Raw genomic sequence first — 19,035 nt, forward strand, 5'->3', positions numbered from 1 at the left:
CTCTTACAAGCAAGGGCTCCCTGAGGTGATGCTTTGTGTCATAGCCTGCCTTTCTGTGACCCTTAGAACCCTCCCGTTCTCTTTGCTGGGTTCAGGTGGAGCTCAGTCTGTCTGTCTCTTTCTTTCTCTGTTTCCATTTTTCTGTCTCTTATGACTAGATCCCCCCATTTCTCTATGTTAATAATCTGGGTGTATTGAGTCCCGGCATGCAGTGCCAGGCCTCTTGGTGTGGCTCATTTCACCACAGTGCTTCCTTTCCAGTGTGCCCATTGTGCAGAAAGTTGCCAGGCCTCAACACAGATGTAACAAAATCATAGAGTTAGACGGAGATTTGACTGTCCTTCCCTAGCTGCATTACCTGTCTCTGCTCTGCATGTATGTTTTTTGTGATGTTTGCCAGTCTCGTGAGCTCAGGCGTGTTAATATTTTTCTGTGGAAGATGTTTGTCTATTTAAGGAACAATGCATACCCACTGGGCCAGACATTGCTATAGGACCCCATTGTAATCCTAGCTCGAGAGCTCTCCTCATCCCTGCTTGTCTGTGGCCAGAGGGCTGTGGCGGGCATCGGCTTCCTGTCTAAAGTTTGCCTCTGTCACATATAGCTGTACATGGGCGCTGTATATGATAGAGGCAAACCTCACAGAGGCTTTCACCACCACCTGCCCAGAATTTAGAGGAGACTAAGGATGATTTGGAGTGTGTCTATGGAAAATTCTATTTAAATTGAAATTTTAAGAATGCCTGCTATAGATGATTTTTCTCTTTGGATGTTGGTGGAGGTTGGCCAGCGCACGAGTTAGGTACCTTAAAAAGTTGGGCAATGAGCTAGGCACTATTGGCTCATGCCTGTCATCCTGGCTACTCAGCCTGAGATCTGAGGATTGTGGTTCAAAGCTTAACCTGGGCAGGAAAGTCTGTTCAAGTGGTAGAGCACTGTCCCTTGAGCAAAAAAAAGCTCAGGGACAGCTCTCAGACCCTGAGTCCAAGCCCCAGGACCAGCACATTAAAAAAACAAAACAGAAAGTAGGTACAGATAAGCAGTCAGACTGATGGTATTGACTCCTCCTCTAAGGGCCGGGTCTCTGTTGGGAGAGAAAGGGAAATCAGTGAGGAAAATGGGCGATGGTGTCCTGCCTGAGGAGGGGAAGTGGGCGCTGGGACCAGATGGGAGTCGATGCACTGGCCTGGAGGAGATGAAGCTTACAGGGAAATGGCAGACTCTGTAGATGAATGTGCTTTATGATTTCTCCTGGAACTGACCCAAACAGTACTTAAATTATGTTTATGTATGGAATAAAAAAGATCAGAATTGCACTGTTTTGCTTGAAATTTTCCTTATTGAAGAACTGTGATTTTTGTGTTAAAAGTCAGCGGCTAGGCCCCAATGGCTTGCTCCTATAATCCTAGCTACTCAGGAGGTAGAGATTGGGAGAATTGTAGTTTGAAGTCAGCGTGGACCAAAAAAGTTAGTGAGAACCCCATTTCAACAATGGCTGGCGACTGTGGCTAAAATAAGGAAAATGAAGGTTCCAGGCCAAGCTGCGGGGGAAGAGTTCATGAGATCCCCAGCTCAACTGAACAATACTGAGTATAGCGACACACACCTATTACCCTAGCTACTGTGGGCACAGAAATAAGACCCTATCTTTAAAATAACCAGGGAAGAAGGGATGAAGGTATGGCTCAAGTAGTAGTGTGTCTGCTTAGCAAGTGCAAAGTCCTGAGTCAAACCTGCCCCTGCCATCACCGCTCCCTGCCAGAAAACCACAAAGATGAAAGCAAAGCCAAGTATTCTCCTGTACTAGCATCCCAAGTGAGAGCTTTTGAACCCATGAAATCTAAAACAGGTAACAATTTTTCTTCTGGCCATAGCTCTTGGTAGTTGTCTCCTGGATAGGCAAACCTGCAGGATGAGTTGTAGAAGTCAGGTGCTGTGACTGACCTGGTTAGACTTTTCTACCCCTTGAGCACATTTTTTTTCAGGTCCTCATTGCTGGCTAAGAAGGGGGCAAGGACTCTGAGCATCCTGGGAATGGTGAATCTCCAAGAAGAGCTATGGGCTTTCCAGAAATTTTTCCAGATGCACACTCTTAGCCTAAAAGTTCTAGGATGGTAGTGGACATCTTCAAGAATGTTCATTGGATCCAGACTATGGCTAGGCCATCAAAGAAAGTCCCTAATCCCCAACCTTTTTTGCAACCACATAATTTTCTTTCTTTTTTTTTTTTTGCTTTAAAGAAAGCTTTACTACATACATCCTTAGAATGTATTGTAAATGGAGCAAGATCTAAAAAGCTTTTCCAATACAAAGCAGCTACAGATAACTAAACTATGGGCATGTTTGAAAATAAAACTCTAAGACTTTTTTTAAAAAAACATTTTTATAGTTTGTTCTTAACCCTAAAAAAAAGAGTTCACATTTCAAGTTATAGACTCACCTCAGTAGTGTGTACATGAAATGATTTTTCAGACCACAGAGAGCTTTGGGTAACTTAACTGGCTGTCATCAACATTTGTTTTAAGGTAGCCTGGTGACAACCACATAATTTTCATGTGTCTTTCTGTGACACTTCCAATGGATATAAACTGCATTAATATGTGTAACTCCATAGGCCCCAAGGTGCTTGTGTGGCAGAAATAGTCATAACTTTTGTTTTTTATTAAAAATATCTCATTTTTCCTAAGCCTACTGATCCTTAAGACATAATTTTAATTCCTTTTGATCTTCAAGCTTGTGCACATTTTTGTGGCTGGGTTTGCTCATTTGCCATGAGCTCTGGGGAGGCAGAAATTCACTGGAGTGCTGCTTGCTGAGCCTTATGATGTCCATTTTTCCTGATGTAGAGAAGCACCGTTCTGCCACCTCGAACTCCTGCAGTTTGTTGTCATGGCTGTGCAGGTAAAAGTCTATAGGTGTGCAAGATGTGAGCCTTTTAGGGACAAAGCAGGCATTCCCAAGACAGGGAAGAATGGTGGATAAGCACAGGCACCTGGCTGTGGAAAGCAGCCCTTAGACTGAGAGACTGTTTTCTGTGTCTTTGAACTCCTCGCCAGAATTCACCAAACCCTCAAAAGGAAGAAGGGTGTTGGCCTTCAAATCCCCTATTGTAATCTGGTCATCAGACTGCCATGCAGATGCTCTGTGGATGCTGACAGAGTATATTTATACTGCCAGCTAATCTGCTTTACTCTTTGTACCCCAAATATGGACCGACATAGAGACTAGCCTGTCCCTTTTGCAGAGGGACTGAACTCCAGTGGGGGCAGGATAGATGGGTCCTCTATGATATTTACTAGCAACTTGGTGAGTGGACAAAACCCAACACAAAACAAAAACACCCTCTGATTATTTTCTTGAGGCTGGGTAGGAGGACTGATTACAATTATTGTTATCAAACTCTGTGTGTGTATTGTGTGTGTATGTGTGTATGTGTGTGTAATTCTCTGTAGCTATGACAAACCACTGTTGGAACCTTATGTGAAGTTAGAGTGAGGTTGGCTAAGGATCTCTGTTAGTGAGGGGCATGTTTATTGGGCTCCCGTGGTCCTTAGGGGATATCAGGATCCCAGGAGCTCTGCCCCCTCCCCTGATCAATCTAGGTCTGTGCACCAGCATCATTGTCTGCTATAACCAGAGGAATTGAGGGGAGTCAGGCCAGGGGAGGACATGAAGTGAGTCTAAAGTGGGAGGAACAAAAGAAGCTAGTGTTCCCATCTCTTCCAGGGCTAGATCTTGCAGAAGGCTTCCTGGCTACTGGCAATCAGAGGCCTGATGATTTGATTTTACTTGATATATTAGTCGATTCAGTTGAAGCAAAAAATACCTAGATGCTGCCTTCTCCTCTCCCTTGCTGGGATGAGAAGATTCATTTCAGAGAGGTAACTGCTCCAGGTCACCTTAAAGGAATGTCTTTACCCCCCTCCCACTCCCCCCCCCCCCCCCCAGGTGCCTGTCCCAGACAATAGCCACTTTAATACTGGCCTTGAATACAGTGGAGAGAGAGAAGGCAGAGCCCCAAGGGAGGCTGGTGGAAGGCTGGTGTCCTGCAAAACCCAGCTCTCACCATTCAGGCCCAGTGCCTGGGTCCTAGGAACCCCTGTAGCCCAGCAGAAAGTGGACACGGATGAAGTCCTGCTCGAGGTGGAGAGACAGGGCTGCAATGCTCTCAGACTTCCATCTGGGTATTTCCGCTGGGCTAGGACAGCTTGATAATGTCTGTATGTTCTACCAAAGCAACTTGCCAGTGATGTTCTGCAACACAGGAAAAGGCCAGAGAATCAAGTATATGATAGAGGCAAACTTCATGGAGGCCTTCCCCCTTACCTGCCCAGAATTGAGGTTATGTAGAGGAGACTTTAAGATGATTTGGAGTGTGTCTATGGAAAATTCTATTTAAATTGAAATTTTAAGAAGACCTAATGTAGATGATTACCTTTTTGGATGTTGGTGGGAGTTGACCAGCACAGGGGTTAGGTCAGATACTTACAAGCACCAACCATGAAGATAGCCTGTATGTAGGAGAAGGGTATTCAGATGTAACATGGTCTGTCTGTTCAGGTTGGTAAGCCATCAGGTTTAGGGGTGGATTTTTTTTTTACGTGTTAAAATATTTATTCATTTCTCACATTTAGAAAAGGAGTAATCCAAAGAGAAGATTCCTGAAGTTTGGGGTACTAATTTTAAATTAGATGACTCGTTTTAGCACATTTTTAAAATATGGAATTGAGGAGAAAGATAGTTGGCCTCCCAGAGTGTCACCTTTTTAAAAATACAATCTTATTGTTCTTATTAAGGGGTTATACAGGGGCTGGGAAGGTGGCTCAGTGGTAGAGCACTTGCCTTGCAAGCATGAGTCCCTGGGTTTGATTCCTCCGCACCACATAAGCAGAAAAAGCCTGAAGTGGCGCTGAGGCTCAAGTGGTAGAGCACAAGCCTTGAACTGAAGAGCTGAGGAACAGCGCCCAGGCCCAGAACTCAGGCCCCACAACTGACAAAAAAATAAAAATAAAAAATAAGGTGTTGTACAGAGGGGTTATCATTTCATAACTCAGGTAATGAGTACATTTTATTTTGGACAGTGTCACCTCTTCACTTTCTTGGGTTTGTGTGTGTGCATGTGTGGATGGGCCAATATTAGGGCTTGAACTTACTAGGTTCCTTTTTCATTCAAGGCTCCACTTCTAGCTGGTTAAATGGGAATACGAATCTCATAGACTTTCCTGCCAGGGTTGGCTTTGAACTTTGGTTCTCAGATCTTTAGCCTTCTGAGTAGCTAGGATTAAAGGCATGAGCCATTAAGGCCTGGTAGTAAATCAGTTTTTGCAAGGACATCTTTTGGATTTATTACCTTTGACTTGGTAACTTTAAATTTAATACCTTTTGGCTTAATATTTTCAGATTTAAACAGTTTTTTTTTTTTTCAAATAAAAGCACCACATTTGCTGGTGGCTCATGCCTGTAATCCTAGCCACTCAGGAGGCTGAGATCTGAGAGTCATGGTTGGAAGCCATCCCAGGTAGAAAAATCTGAGAGACTCTTATCTTCAATTAGCCAGCAAAAAGCCAAAAGTGGAGGTATGGCTCAAGTGGTAGAATGCCAGCCTTGAGCAAAAAAGCCAAGTGAGAATGCAGGGCTCTGACTTCAAGCTTCAGTACTGGCACATACAGAAAAAAAGTTATTATGTCTGAGGTGTTACCAGTAACTGGAAACAAACTGATAATGTTCCTAAAGCATTCTATGAGTGCTTTTGCTTACAGAGCAGCATCATGAGACCATAATGGCCATGAAGCTGTGAAACGGCCTTATGTCTGTCAGCAGAATTCCAAGCACAGCTTTACATGGTGGCCAGGGTTCTCCATACTGAGTACTAGCAGATTTTATGCTCATAATCCTCTTGGGCATTTTGTTTATTAACTTGCTCATTTTCTGTGTAATTTGAAAAACTGAATTAATAAACTTGGATCAAGGAAAGCAGAGTATCTAGCCAAAATATATGGTTATAAAGCTTGGAGAGTTTTTTTCTTGAATTTGCCATATTTTTTTGGTCTCCTTCTTTAAGGCCAATTCTGAGACTTTAAACTTGCCATAGTGACACTGTAATTCTATCGAGTGGACATAGTCTCTGTTACATTTTCCATGTAGAAAGCAATTTTAGTCCCAGGGGGAATATGACTTTTATTTATAAACAGAAAAAAAATCTTAGTTATAAAATGGCTTTGTTTAAATAACTTAGTGGGATTGGTTGCAGAGGGTCAGATTTTTTTGGAGGTGCTGTCTCATATCTGTACACTTAAAGAAACTAACTGTAGTTAGATTTTTAAAGAGCAAAGAGGTTTTGTATGATTTTTTTTAAATCAGGAGCAATTCCTTTTTTTTGGGGGGGGGGGGGGTCCGGTCGTGGGGCCTGAACTCTGGGCCTGGGTGCTGCCCCTCAGCTCTTCAGCTCAAGGCTAGTGCTCTACCACTTGAACCACAGCACCACTTCCGGCTTTTTTTTTTTTTTTGCTTATGGGTGCTGAGGAATTGAACCCCGGGCCTCAAGCATGCAAGGCAAGCGCTTTACCACTGAGCCACCTTCCCAGCCCCCTCAGGGGCAGTTCTTAGGTTGGAGGCGTAGAGATGAGCGGAGGTGAGCGATGCCTGACCCTGGGCAGTATCGGCTTCTGCTCATGTCTCGGAGGACTGGCTTACAGAGAAAGTTCTGGGGCAGTATTAGTTTTAATGGGGGTGGGGTGTGATTTGCATGGGAGTGATTTGCATTTCTAACTTTTAAAGGACTAGCTGGTGATTGTTAATGATTTCGTTTTAGCCAAACTCAGACCGTGAATTGGTTTTGTCGGAAGATGAAAAAAGTGACAATGAAGACACGGAAGAGACAGAATTGGGCGTCATGGAGGATCAGCGCAGTGTAATTCTTCATCTCATTTCACAACTCAAACTTGGGATGGATCTGACCAAGGTAGGTCGCACCGGATTGCTGTGTGACCACTTGTCTGCGTTCTCACTGTGGTGAGCTGGGGAAAGGTCAGCATAGCTTTCCAGAATGGATGTTCCAGATGTAGCTGGAAAGTGAGGGGGTAGGGGGGAGAGGAGAGAGAGTATTTGAGAAGGAGTCTCATTGTACTGCCAGGCTGGCCTCCATTCCTGAGTTCAACAATCCTTCCTCCTCCCTTCACCCACCCCAGCACTGTGTGTGTGTGTGTGTGTGTGTGTGTGTGTGTGTGTGTGTGTGTGTGTGTGTGTGTGTGTGTGTGTGTGTGTGTGTGTGTGTGTGTGTGTGTGTGTGTGTGTGTGTGTGTGTGTGTGTGTGTGTGTGTGTGTGTGTGTGTGTGTGTGTGTGTGTGTGTGCGCGCGCTCCCTCACCCATCCAGAGAAGATGTTTTTATTCATTATTCTCCACATGAGAGCCTCACATCTGGTTCCTTGGAGGAGCTGCTGCTCTGGGAGGACTAGGGGAACCTTAGACCCCATTTGATGATAGAAAATATCAGGAGTACCTCCTTTATTTCTGCTGCGTGCTAGGGATGATTAAGGGTGGCCTCTAGAGGGCGCGGTGGCATCATGGCTGTGGAGGAAACACAGGCCGAAGGAAAATGGCAGAGCCAGGAGCATTGCCACAGTGAAAAGCCAGCCTCATGCTTGCGGCCAGCTACCGTTAGCTTTCACAGCAGGTCCCCAAAGGGTAGCCTTGTTAGAGATGCAGATTTCATGGGCTGTGTGTTCAGAGAGGAACCCTAAGGTGGGTAGGTTCATAGTGCTGAGTGCAGGCAGCCATCTTCCTCAGTGATTGCTCTAGAAACACAGCAGCCTAACTATGCTATGTTGAGGCTCCTCCTACTCTTCATCCCTCACCACAGGGCTGTCATTGGGTTTCTGGAGACAGGCAGCAAAGGCAGCTTTGCCTGTGGTTGGACAGTTTAAATGGTGTCGAGAGATGGTAAAAAGAGCCTGGACTTTGGCTTTGCCTACCTGGGTTCCGTTTCCAGCACTGACCACCATCTTGGCCTCCTTGGTAGTGTGATGTGTGGGGATGGGAGGTAGCATGCAGAGGACCTAGCCTGGTACAGGATACGGAGTGTATCCTTGATAAGGTGCCGCAGCGTGAGGCAGTGGCCAGCAAGAGAGGTGGAAGTGGCCTCTGGCGAGCAAGTGCTGGGTGGCAGCTTTCGATTCTGAAGGCCAGCCAGACCCCTCCTGAGCAGTCAAGCCCGAGGACCAGGCTTCAGGGCATTGGCTTGTGAAGGGTCTGGAGGCCAGGGAATAAGAAGTGAATGGCATAACTATGAGGAAAATGATGAAACATGATGCCAGAGGAGATGGAATCCTCAAAGATGACTGAGAAGTCTTTTCTTCCAATATTCTTAGGGGTTTGGGTGTGTGTCTGAAGTTCTGGGAGACAGCACCCCTAAGCAGAATTGAGAACATACACTCCCTTGCTTCACCCTTGCTCTGTGTAGCTCTTTCCTGTGTGTGTGTGCCTAACTACAAAGACCTGCTTTCCATCCTGCTGCCTTTCCTCATTTCATTCTTTTAGTTATATAATTACCATTTTTCAACTATAAAATTTTTTTTAAAGACCTTTCTTTTTATACTGGTGCTGGGGCTTAAACTTGGCCTGGGTGCTATCCCTTTGCTTTTCTGCTCAAGGCTGGTGCTCTACCACTTAGTGAACTTCCACTTCCAGCTTTTGACTGGAAGAGTCTCATTGACTTTCTTGCCTAAGCTAACTTCAAACCCCAGTCCTCAGATCTCAGCCTCTTGAGGAGCTAGGATGACAGGCATAAGCCGTTGGCCTTCAGAGAAGGCTGGGCTCTTAAGAAACTTTTTAAGATCGTGTGGAGACCCAGATGATGCAAGATAGTTCTGATGGCTTATAGGTGACAAGGTACAGCAAGTGAGATCTAAAACCATGTTTCTAAACTGTGGGTCGGTCATGACCTACTGTGGGTTGGAAAACCAACTTAGTGGGTCAGACTAGCACATGTAAGTTTTAGTTTGAGTCTCTCGTTCTGGGTCACAGTAAAGCATTCTCGTTGTAGATCATACTTTTTTATTCATTTAAAATTTTTTAATTATTCTTATAAAGGCGGTATATAGAGAGGTTATAGTTATGTAAGTCAGGTAATGATTCCATCTCTTTTTGGACAGTGTCACCGTTTCCCTCCCTCTCTCCCAGCTTTTTCCTCCCTTTCTCCCCTTCAAGTTGTAGCGCTCATTTGCCACAGTGTCCATTGCTGCATTGGTTCACCTTTTGTCCCTCCATTTCTGTGCCTCGCCTTATACTCGCGAAGACTTATAAAGGAGCAAACAGAACAAGAAGGAAAGAAAACAAAAACAGCAAAAAAGAAAAAAAAAACCTCTCGTTTTCATTTCCTGGAGTTCATTTTGATGAATATTCTTAGTATGATCAGCTGCACATAGGCATTGAGCTTTTCAGTTCTTCTCCTAAAAGTATACTCCTTTGGTCTCACTGTGTGTTGTGGATCCTACTTCTTTAAAAATACAACTCGGAGGTAGAGTCATGGGTGGCAGAAGACAGAGAATAAGAAAAATTGAAATTATGTTGAGGAACAAGAAAACATGGAGGGAATTAAATTTGGCAAGTTGACTACTTCAAAAGGCTTTATGCTGTAGCTCACTTGGTTTAAAAATCATCATTAAGACGTACATTTTGTATTTGTATATTATTTTATTAGGCTATGATTGCTTTGCAATTCTGCAGCCCTATTCTAGTCCTAAAAGAACAAATGCTGTATTATGATAAGCTCAGTTGGGTACCTGTAAGGAAAACTTTCCAATGTTTATCTTATCAGCTTGCTTCCTTTACTGGGCAGGAGCTATTATTCAGAAACAAGGGAATCCAGGAGCAGGTGGCTCACTTGTATAATTCTGGCTACTCAGGAGGTGGCGATTGGGAGAATCATAGTGTGAGGCCGGCTCAGGTAGGTAAGTCCATGAGACTCTTATCTTATGGACCTAGCCATCAAAATCTGGAAGTATAGCTGTGGCTCAAATGGTAGAGTGCCAGCCTTGAGGGAAAAAGCTGAGGGATAGTGCCCAAGCCCCATTTCATGCCCCAAGAGTTTCCTACTTTAGGCTTCCTGTCATTGCTAGGGTCATGTACATGTACAGCTTCCTTCAGTGGAAATGGAGTTAAATGAACTTTTCTAAGTGGCTTTGGACTGCGTTCCTCCCTTTCTCAGCCTTGACTTCCCTTCTCCCAAGTCTCATTTTCCTTATATCATCAGATACTGCTGCTTCTCCCGAGTTTTGCCTCTCAATAAAAGACACAGCAGTGACCTGGCACTTAGCTTGTCCTGGCGGTCTGTGTCAGGACATTGTGTGGTGTGGCATCATTGTGTGGTATTCTCACTCAGCAAGAGCTCATATGCCCCACTGTTTGGGAGGAGGCAGGGTCCACGACCCCGAGTCTGAAGCCCCCCAAGGGACCTAAAGGGTCCAGCCTGGGCTTTGCCCAAGTAGAACCAGGTCCTGTCCTGGTTCTAGCTATTTTACCACTCATATCAGCCTTCATTCTTCATTTCTTCCCCTGTGGACACAGCAGTCATACCTGCTCACAGGTTTCTGAGGAGATTGTACAAGATAATATTTATGAAGGCTGGGGTGCGGTTGATCCACAATGGTAACACTAGCTAGTCAGGAGGCTGCAGTCTGAAGCAAGGCAAAAAGCTGGAAATGGTGCTGTGGCTCAAGTGGTAGAACACTAGCCTTGAAGGGACCAATACCCAGTCCCTGAGTTTAAACTCTGTTGGGTCTTCGTCCGTCCCACGAAAGACGGACGGGGTCCGAGGAAAGGTAAGTGCGGCGCTCGCCCGTTCCCTAGCCTCCCTCAGCCCAGGAGACAATCAGACACAGCGGGGAGCCAAATCCAGCAGGTAGAAAAACTCGTTTATTAACAGAGAGCAGCCCCTTTTAAAGACAACAAGGGTGGGTGGTATGGTAAGGGAGGAAGAGGAACCAATCACTGTCAAGGTCACACCCTATCATTCACCTGAGCCCTCACGGGCTGGTTAGGCACTGATCAGAAGATCAATTGGGGTCTGCCCACTCAACCCCTCCCAGAGCCATCTTGGCTGGCCATGTGCTCTCCAGTAAATTAGGCTCTGCCCACTCAACCCCCTCCCAGCGCCATCTTTGCTGCCCATGTGCTCCACAAAACTCCAGCACATACAGAAGAAAAAACAAATCAGTGAACCCTTTCATGATACTCTGTGAACGGAGAGTTAGGTATGAAGAGGGTTAGTGCTTTGGAGAAGAACAGAAGGAAAGGGAGGCTTATTAGCCAGGTAAGAGCCCAGTGAAGTAAAGACTGGTAGGCAGAGTTACTTACCATTTGCTGTGTGAGGCTGGGGTTTTGTGGACTTTCTTGGCTTCCTAAAGCAGGTGTGCTGGGTGTTGCCCATCTCTACCGCTCTGAAGGAGATGGCCTGTGAGGTGGTTAGCTGGTTGTTGGGCAGTCGCCCCTGGTGCTGCTGTTCTTCATTCAGCCTGGCATGCTCCCTGATGAGGGGTAGGGACTCGGGGCTGTCTTTTGCCTTCCCGGATGGGTGATGGCTCATTTCAGATATCTAAGAGTCCAAACTAAAGATTGGTTATTCACTCCTGAATTGATACAACTTTAAATGTAATTAATGGTCTACTGAGTCCCTAATGCAAGTCTTCTTTACTTATTTTTTTAAAAAAACTTCCATCAAAGTAGTTCATTGTCTTAATTACATTAATGGGAGAAAAGCAGTCCTTATTGATGGTTCGATAAATCTACGGCCACGATTCCAGGCCATTTGGACGCCGTCAGTCTGAACAGCTGGGCCATCACTCACCTCTGTCAGAGGCAGACAGCCCAATTAGCGCTCGGCACTTCTTGGCTCTGTCTCCAGAGTGTCCACTGCCCAAGAACCAAATGATTAAGTGCCTTATTTGCAATGCACCAGGCAAGAGAAGGAGGGTCCCAGGAGGGGTCAGATGGGAGAAGAAATAAGAGCAGAAATCTGTTTTCAGAAAGAGGGCAACCTCTTGTTCGCAATGTTCAGGCGCTGGTTTTGCAGGCTGTCTGGCATTCTGCACAAATGGAGAGATGGGAGAATGGTCTTGCCACCACACCTATCCTGTGTTCTGCTGGGCTCAGTGGTGGTTGTGAACATTGATCTCTGAGCCTGCAATTTCAGGATTGGTTCTTTGAAAATTAGTGCCTTTTCTGGGGCTTGAACTCAGGGTGCGGTGCTTAGGAACGGTCCCTTAGCTTTTCCACTCGAAGTTGGTGCTGTATAGCCACTGGTCCTCTTCTGCCTTTTTTTTTTTCTGGCCAATTAGAGGTAAGAGTCTTAAGATTTCCTTTCCCTGGGCTGGCTTTGTACCAACAATCCTCAGATTTCAGTCTCCTGAGTAGCTAGGATTATAGGAGCCACCAATGCCGAGCTACTCAGTGACCCTTTATGATTCAGATGAGCTAGGACATGCAATGTGGCTACTTACATGGGGACAGCCAGCAGAGAAAGTGAGGATGTCATCTGAGATTGTGAGAGATGGAGCCATGTGGGACTTGATCTCTTAGGGAAATTTTAGTTCTGGCTGGGTGTGGAGAGGGCTTGGGAGGGGAACAGGGGAGGCAGGAAGCTACAGAAAGAGGACTGTGCTGTGGCCGTTGTTCAACTGTGGTGGTCTCTGGTGCTTCTCCCATTTGTGAATGACAGGCTTTTTTGCCACGCAGGGGTAGGCAGCAGAAGGGCCTAGAAGATGAAACTCCAGTCAACATTGTAGCCGGTGCTACCTCCTTCCCTTGCTTCTTTTCTCTTTTGGTGAGGGGGGCAGTCGTGGAATTTTCAGCTAAGAACCTTTTGCTTGCTTGACAGGCACTTTTACCATTGAATCATGCCTCTGGTTCTTTTTTTTTTTTTTGCTTACTTTTGAGACGTAGGGTCTTCTTGCTTGGCCATGTACCCAGATATAACCGGCCTCTTGTAGTGTGCTGTAGCTAGAATAACAGGCAGGTACCACGTGGCCACCCAGCTCATGATTGAGAAGAGGCCTTGAGAACTTTTCTGCCTGGGCTGGCCTCAAACCATGGGCCTCTCAATTTCAGTCTCCCAAGTAGCTAGGATTACAGACATGAGCCACTTGTGCCCAGTCTTTCCTAGCTTCCTAATCAGGAGCATCAAATGATGGCAAGCCATCCTGGCTCTTAAGTCTAGTAAACCCACTGGAGTAAGGAATATATTCTCATTGGGCAGCAGAGTAGACAGTTCTGGAGGACTGGGGGGGGGGGTAATTTTACAGACGTTGGGGCCCCTGGGTGGCCTCCATCCACTTCCTTTTCTCTCCTACTCCCCAGTCTCTGGCCCCTCTTGGTGCTGCTTGGTTAATGATTAGCGTCGGAAAGGACATTTTTTCCTGATTTATTTTTAGTTCTTCAGCCTAAGTTTTAGTGAGGCTGATTGGGTTATGGGGAAATGTTATCCTTTCTAAAAGTAGGTAAGTAAAGAGTACACGTTGCAGCTGGTCCTGTCATTGTAGTTGCAGTGCAGACTTGAGAGCACTTGCCCAGGGGTGAATGGAGCAGGGGGGAGCCATGGCTGATGGGAAGACTTCTCTCCTGAAGGTGTTAGTTCCATCAAGGATGGCTGCCCTCGGCCTGTTCCTCCCACGGCTGCCTCCTAGACCTGGGAGAAAGGAGGAGGAAATGGCATTTGCTTGGGGTGGTAGGAAGGAGCCTGTGGCTGCTTTATTATTCTGATTGATTGGCCTCCTTGAGGGTCTTTCTAGTTGCTGAAGCCTATCACCTGTACTGCCCGTTTACAGGGAGATGTCAGCCAGGGATCCTTGAGGGACTCCAGGTGAGGGACAGTTTGGGGACATATGGCTTGCTCGTTATTTATTTGGTCATGCAGTGGGAGAGGAACTGGGCCTTGGGTCCCAGGGAGCTGTTTGGAAGAGCAGTCCTCAGAAGGGTCAGTGACGGCCGTTGGACAGTGTGACCTGTCCCTGGGGACACACACAGGAAATGCCAGGCACCAGCCAGATTCTGCCCGCGTATGATGCACGTTCTCTGCCTGCTCCGAGGGGATCTTTGGGCAGCTAGAATCAGTTTCATCAAGTTGTGCCAGAAAGAAAATTAAGAAATTGATTTGCACAGTTGTATTTCATTGGCTGCTGCTATTTTCTGTCTTACTCTTAAGGCAAAGCAGAAAGATACTTAGGAAAACAAAGTGTAAATCACTAGTGTTGTCATCTAGAGACAGGCTGACATTTTAAAGCTTTTAATGGATTTACTTGGATTGTGTTATAAGTTCATTTTTAAGTTTTGCTTTTTGATTTTTTTTTTTTTTGCTTCACATAAATACTAAAGACTATTTAAATAAAAGGTAGTATTAAAAGCTGGCTACCAGACTCCTAAACTTCACTTTTCTGGTGGTCTGAGCGTTGTCTGATTGCCTCTACATTTGTGTGCTTTGTGTATCTGCCTGTCTTTCTTCTTCTGACGTTTCTTCTCCCTTCCATTGTGTCTGTGTAACGTGCAAGGAAGTCTTTTGAGAAGTGACATGAGCTGGGGTTGCGGGTCTGCCACCCTGTGTGCTGTCACTGTCAGCTCTTAGGTACGTTCTCCTTGATGCAGGAATCACATGAAGGAAGGACAGCATAATCAGGGTTTGACATTGGTCAATCTAGAGGTCACTGAGGTTCAAGTGGCCTGCCAGCTTCAAAATCCTCTAGGACCACACTGGGTGGAGCAGTGTTAGATGGCCCAGATTAAAAGGGACTGGGTTTTTCAGCTGGCAGGGTGGCGTAGTAGTGCTCACTGCTGGGGTTTGGCTCCAGAGTGGGAACAGGAGGCTCGCTGTCCTTTCTTTTACAGTAACAGTGAGGTTCCCAGGTTCTGCATGGCCTTTATTTGCCTTAAATGACATTAGCCATTGAGTGAGTGGTAGGCGTTGGGGTAGAGGAACTCCGGGGTGACCACCTGGATTTCCTTTAAACTTGGAGGTAGGCTAACACCTGTGAGATCTGGAGGATATTGTATGCTAAGCTCTTTTATCTATTTAAGTAATCTATTTAACAGTATTTTTATGCCAGTACTGGGACTTGAGCTCAGGGCCTTTCACTCTTGCTTGGCTTTTTCTCTCAAGTCTTGCGCCCTGCCATTTGCGCTCCACTTCCAGCTTTTTGCTGGTTAACTGGAGGGTCTCAAGGAGTTGTCTACCTGGGCTGGCTTCCAACTGTGATGCTCACATCTCAGCCCCTTGAGTAGCTAGGATTACAGGTGTGAGCCACCGGCGCCTGTCTTGTTAAGCACCTGTTCCTTCTTTCTGATGTCCCCTGGTTTGCTCTGGCCCTGAAAATGGGATTGTGATATTGCTCTTTTCCCATTGCAGTGCGGTGGCATCTGCCCGACACTGGGCCTACTTTTTTGCGCCACTCTTGCTGTTGGGGGTACATACACCACTCTTCTGTCCTCCACTAATACTCTTGGTGGCAGTGGGTCGTGGTCTGTCTGGTCTTTTGCTGCAACACTATGTATACTGTCATGGTTTGGGGAACATGGAGAACACCCCCCACTGGCAGAGGAATGCAGAAGCCTTCCCAGTCTCCCTGTGTGTCTCAGGGAGGAAGGAGGGGTATGTGTTAGGACTGGCCATGTGGAGAGATGGGCCTCTTGTTTGACCCCAGGTTTCTCCACAGAACTGGCTTCACATGGGCACCACTGCCACTTCTAATTCCTCTGAAATCATTTTTGCCTTGATTTGCCCCATTGTGGCATCAAAAGCAATGTTCTTTTTTAATTTTTTGGGTCTGGTCGTGGGGCCTGAACTCTGGGCCTGGGCGCTGTCCCTCAGCTCTTCAGCTCAAGGCTAGCGCTCTACCACTTGAGCCACAGCACCACTTCCGGCTTTTTTCTTTTTGCTTATGTGGTGCTGAGGAATCGAACCCAGGGCCTCAGGCATGCAAGGCAAGCGCTCTACCACTGAGCCACCTTCCCAGCCCCAAAAGCAATGTTCTTGTCCATGTGCATTGTGACTGGTTTTTGGTAGGGGCTGCAGCCTTTTCTTCCTGTATTCACGGGAACCCTTGTCTGCCTTTGTGTCCTCTGTGTCCAGGTGGTGCTCCCCACATTCATTCTGGAGAAGCGGTCTCTGCTGGAGATGTATGCTGACTTTATGGCACACCCTGACCTGCTGCTGGCTGTGGCTGCTGGCGCCACACCAGAAGAGAGGGCCATTGGCTTCGTCGAGTATTATCTCACAGCCTTCCATGAGGGCCGCAAGGGGGCCTTGGCCAAGAAGCCCTACAACCCCATCATTGGTGAGACGTTTCATTGCTCCTGGGAAGTTCCCAAGGACAAGGTCAAACCCAAGAGGACTGCTCCCCCCACCCCCACAGACTGCCAAGAACACCCGGTAGCCGATGACCCTTCCAAAAGCTACAAACTCAGGTTTGTAGCTGAACAAGTTTCCCATCACCCGCCCATCTCCTGCTTCTACTGTGAGTGCAAGGAGAAGAGACTATGCATCAACACTCACGTATGGACCAAAAGCAAGTTCATGGGCATGTCCGTGGGGGTCTCTATGATCGGGGAAGGTAAGCCAGATTGCGTTCAGTGTTTGACTTTTACACAGTATTGTGTACCCGATAGACAATTGCTAAGAAGATTTTTGACATTTTGTTTTCGACTTGAGGAGTGGGTGGGAAGGAAGAAAGGATTGTGGACCAGGTTTGCTAACTTCCCAGTGGGTTTCAGGCGATGAGACACAGCCTTTGCCCAACCAGCTGCCTTGCCTACCTGGGTCATTGCCTCTGCGCATCACCTCTGCGCATGTGCATGCTCTGCCTTATGTGAACATTTGCCTTCCAGTCTTGCATGAATATTAGAGTTGGCTCCAGATGTGTGAAAATGCATTTTTATTCATCCTCACCAGTGTTCTGGCTCTCACTGAGGATAATAGTGCTGCTGTCTATTCAAAAGCTGCTCATAAGAATTCCCAAGGCAAATCTTTTGATTCTTTTAGAAATTCTGAAGCAAGAACAGAGCATAATCACACCACTGGTGGGTTGTTCGTCCTTATTTTAGCGAATAGCTGTGAATGAAGTCTATGAGTTGTCTGAAGAAGTCTATGATAATCATTGTTAAATTGAGGTGTCTGCGTTTGGTGGCATTTTGACATTTTTGCGTCACAGATCCCTTGAGTCTCTTAAGACTGTGATGTTCTTCCTGGAAAAAAATGATCTTAACATAAAATTTGGCATTTTGCTACTGGAAATATATTGACGCTAAAGGACTCTTTCACACCTTTAGTGAGTGCCTACTAGGTGCTGAATGGATACTTGGGTAAGCAAAAGACAAAAGCCCCCACCAAACCCCTGTGCCCCTATCTCCTGGGGAACTAAGTAATGTGCTATGCTTAGAAGATGCTAAATTCTGTAGAGAACACATGGCAGGAGTCTGGGATGTCCTGCGAGAGGAGTGGGTGAGCTGTTAGGTGAGAGGGTGGCACTTGATTGGAGACCAAAGGAGGCAGTGAGGGACCTGGCCGCAAAGGCCATGAGGGAAAAGAATGAGAGTAAAAGACAGAAAGAACACAGCAGAGGCCTAGAGGCAGGCTGGTCCTTGCCTCTGGGAGAATGATCAGGCAGAGGAGTGGCCAGACAGAACAGGACTAGGTAGTTACAAGTAATGCCTGGGTTTCCTAGGTCAAGCGCAACTGCGTGTCCCAGGAAGATAGGGCAGAGGAAGGAGATTTAAGTAATACTGTGGGAAGAGGCAAGATGGCTTTTCAGTTCCCCCTCCCATGTAGACATTTGCTCTAGGTTTAAATTAGAGGAAGGGCTGAGGGCAAGCGGGGGAGAGGCATGGATAATTATTTAATCATCATGCTCACAGGTGTGTTCCAGGGCCCCAGGTGGTCATCGTCTCAGGATTGGTCAGGCAGGCAGGATCTTCTTACTTAAGAATCATTGCTATGTGGAGTGGGAGGGTAGGTGGGTGCTGGGGACAGAATGGCATCACTTCTGGTCTTAGTATGTTTCTCCATCCATCTTGTCCTTCCTGGATTCCAAGATAGGGCTGCAAAGTAACTACACGAGAAATGGCTCCCAGCCAAAAGACCCAGATACAAAATGGAGGCCAGGATGTCACACTTGCAGTTACCCTGAAGAGACTTGCAAGCCCAAGTTGAGGAGTCAGTGGCTTTTTTGTTGTTTTCTCAAAAGCAGCCTCCAAAGTTCCTGTTAGAAGATGACCTGTGTCATGTAGGGCCTTGCAGCCCATGGCTGGGAATGTGACTCCTACCTACAACAAGCGAGCTGCAAAGCCACACTTGATTGGCTTCATTGGTTTTAGGCGAGTGTGGACGCAGAATGGTCTCACAGGGAGGGTGGGTGCTGGTACAACGTTGCTTGCCTTGTGGCAGCCAAGAAGCAGAGAGAAGAGAAGGAGGCAGGATTCCCAATATCCTCTTCCAGGCCACCCTCCCAATAGCCTGATTTGCTTCCTCTAGTTTTCACCACTTCCAGCAATGCCACACACAGGACGGAGATTAAGCCTTTAAACAGTGAGCCTTTGGGGGGGATATTTAAGATCAAATCCAGAATACACAGATGTGTTCCAAGGTAGCGAGCCAAAACGGTTGGACTGTGGATCCCATGTGTGTGAGAGTGAGGATGGCTGAGGTTTCTGACATGGAAGGATGGCGTAGCTCATATCTGAGGTTGGGAGAATGGGGGTTGGGACCAGTGAGCAGGTGTGGAGGGAGAGTTGAGGATGTCCTGCTGGCTGTGCTTTGGGTTAGACAGGTAGGTGAAGGGCATGGTAGGCAGCTGTGCCTGCAGGGCATGTTTTCAGAAAAAGGCTTCAGCTGGGGTAGAAATGGGGCCTTTAATTAAGTCTCACGACTAAAGAGCTTGCTGTGTGAGTTCCTAATCCCTGCAGCCCTCCAGCATGAAGAGACCCAAAGAAGTGGGACACTCAGCCACGGAAAAGCAGCAACAGTTCCCCAAAGTATATTTGGAACTTTACTCTTTGAC

General features: G+C 46.6%; 1 protein-coding gene across 3 annotated transcripts in view; it reads left to right on the plus strand.

The window, feature by feature from the left end:
* The window catches only part of Osbpl10 (oxysterol binding protein like 10), a 255,947-nt gene that overhangs the window by 222,243 nt on the left and 14,669 nt on the right, over positions 1 to 19,035 (plus strand). For 2 of the 3 annotated variants that reach the window (XM_042666539.1, XM_042666541.1), the window contains 2 exons: positions 6,812 to 6,961; positions 16,113 to 16,593. In XM_042666539.1, coding sequence (XP_042522473.1) covers positions 6,812 to 6,961; positions 16,113 to 16,593 — 631 coding nt within the window. Of the gene's footprint in view, positions 1 to 6,809; positions 6,962 to 16,112; positions 16,594 to 19,035 lie in introns of all 3 variants that reach the window. The other variant, XM_042666540.1, reaches the window with a different exon arrangement.

Source organism: Dipodomys spectabilis, unplaced genomic scaffold (genome assembly GCF_019054845.1).
Source record: "Dipodomys spectabilis isolate Male_0828 unplaced genomic scaffold, ASM1905484v1 ptg000365l, whole genome shotgun sequence".
Taxonomy (NCBI): domain Eukaryota; kingdom Metazoa; phylum Chordata; class Mammalia; order Rodentia; family Heteromyidae; genus Dipodomys; species Dipodomys spectabilis.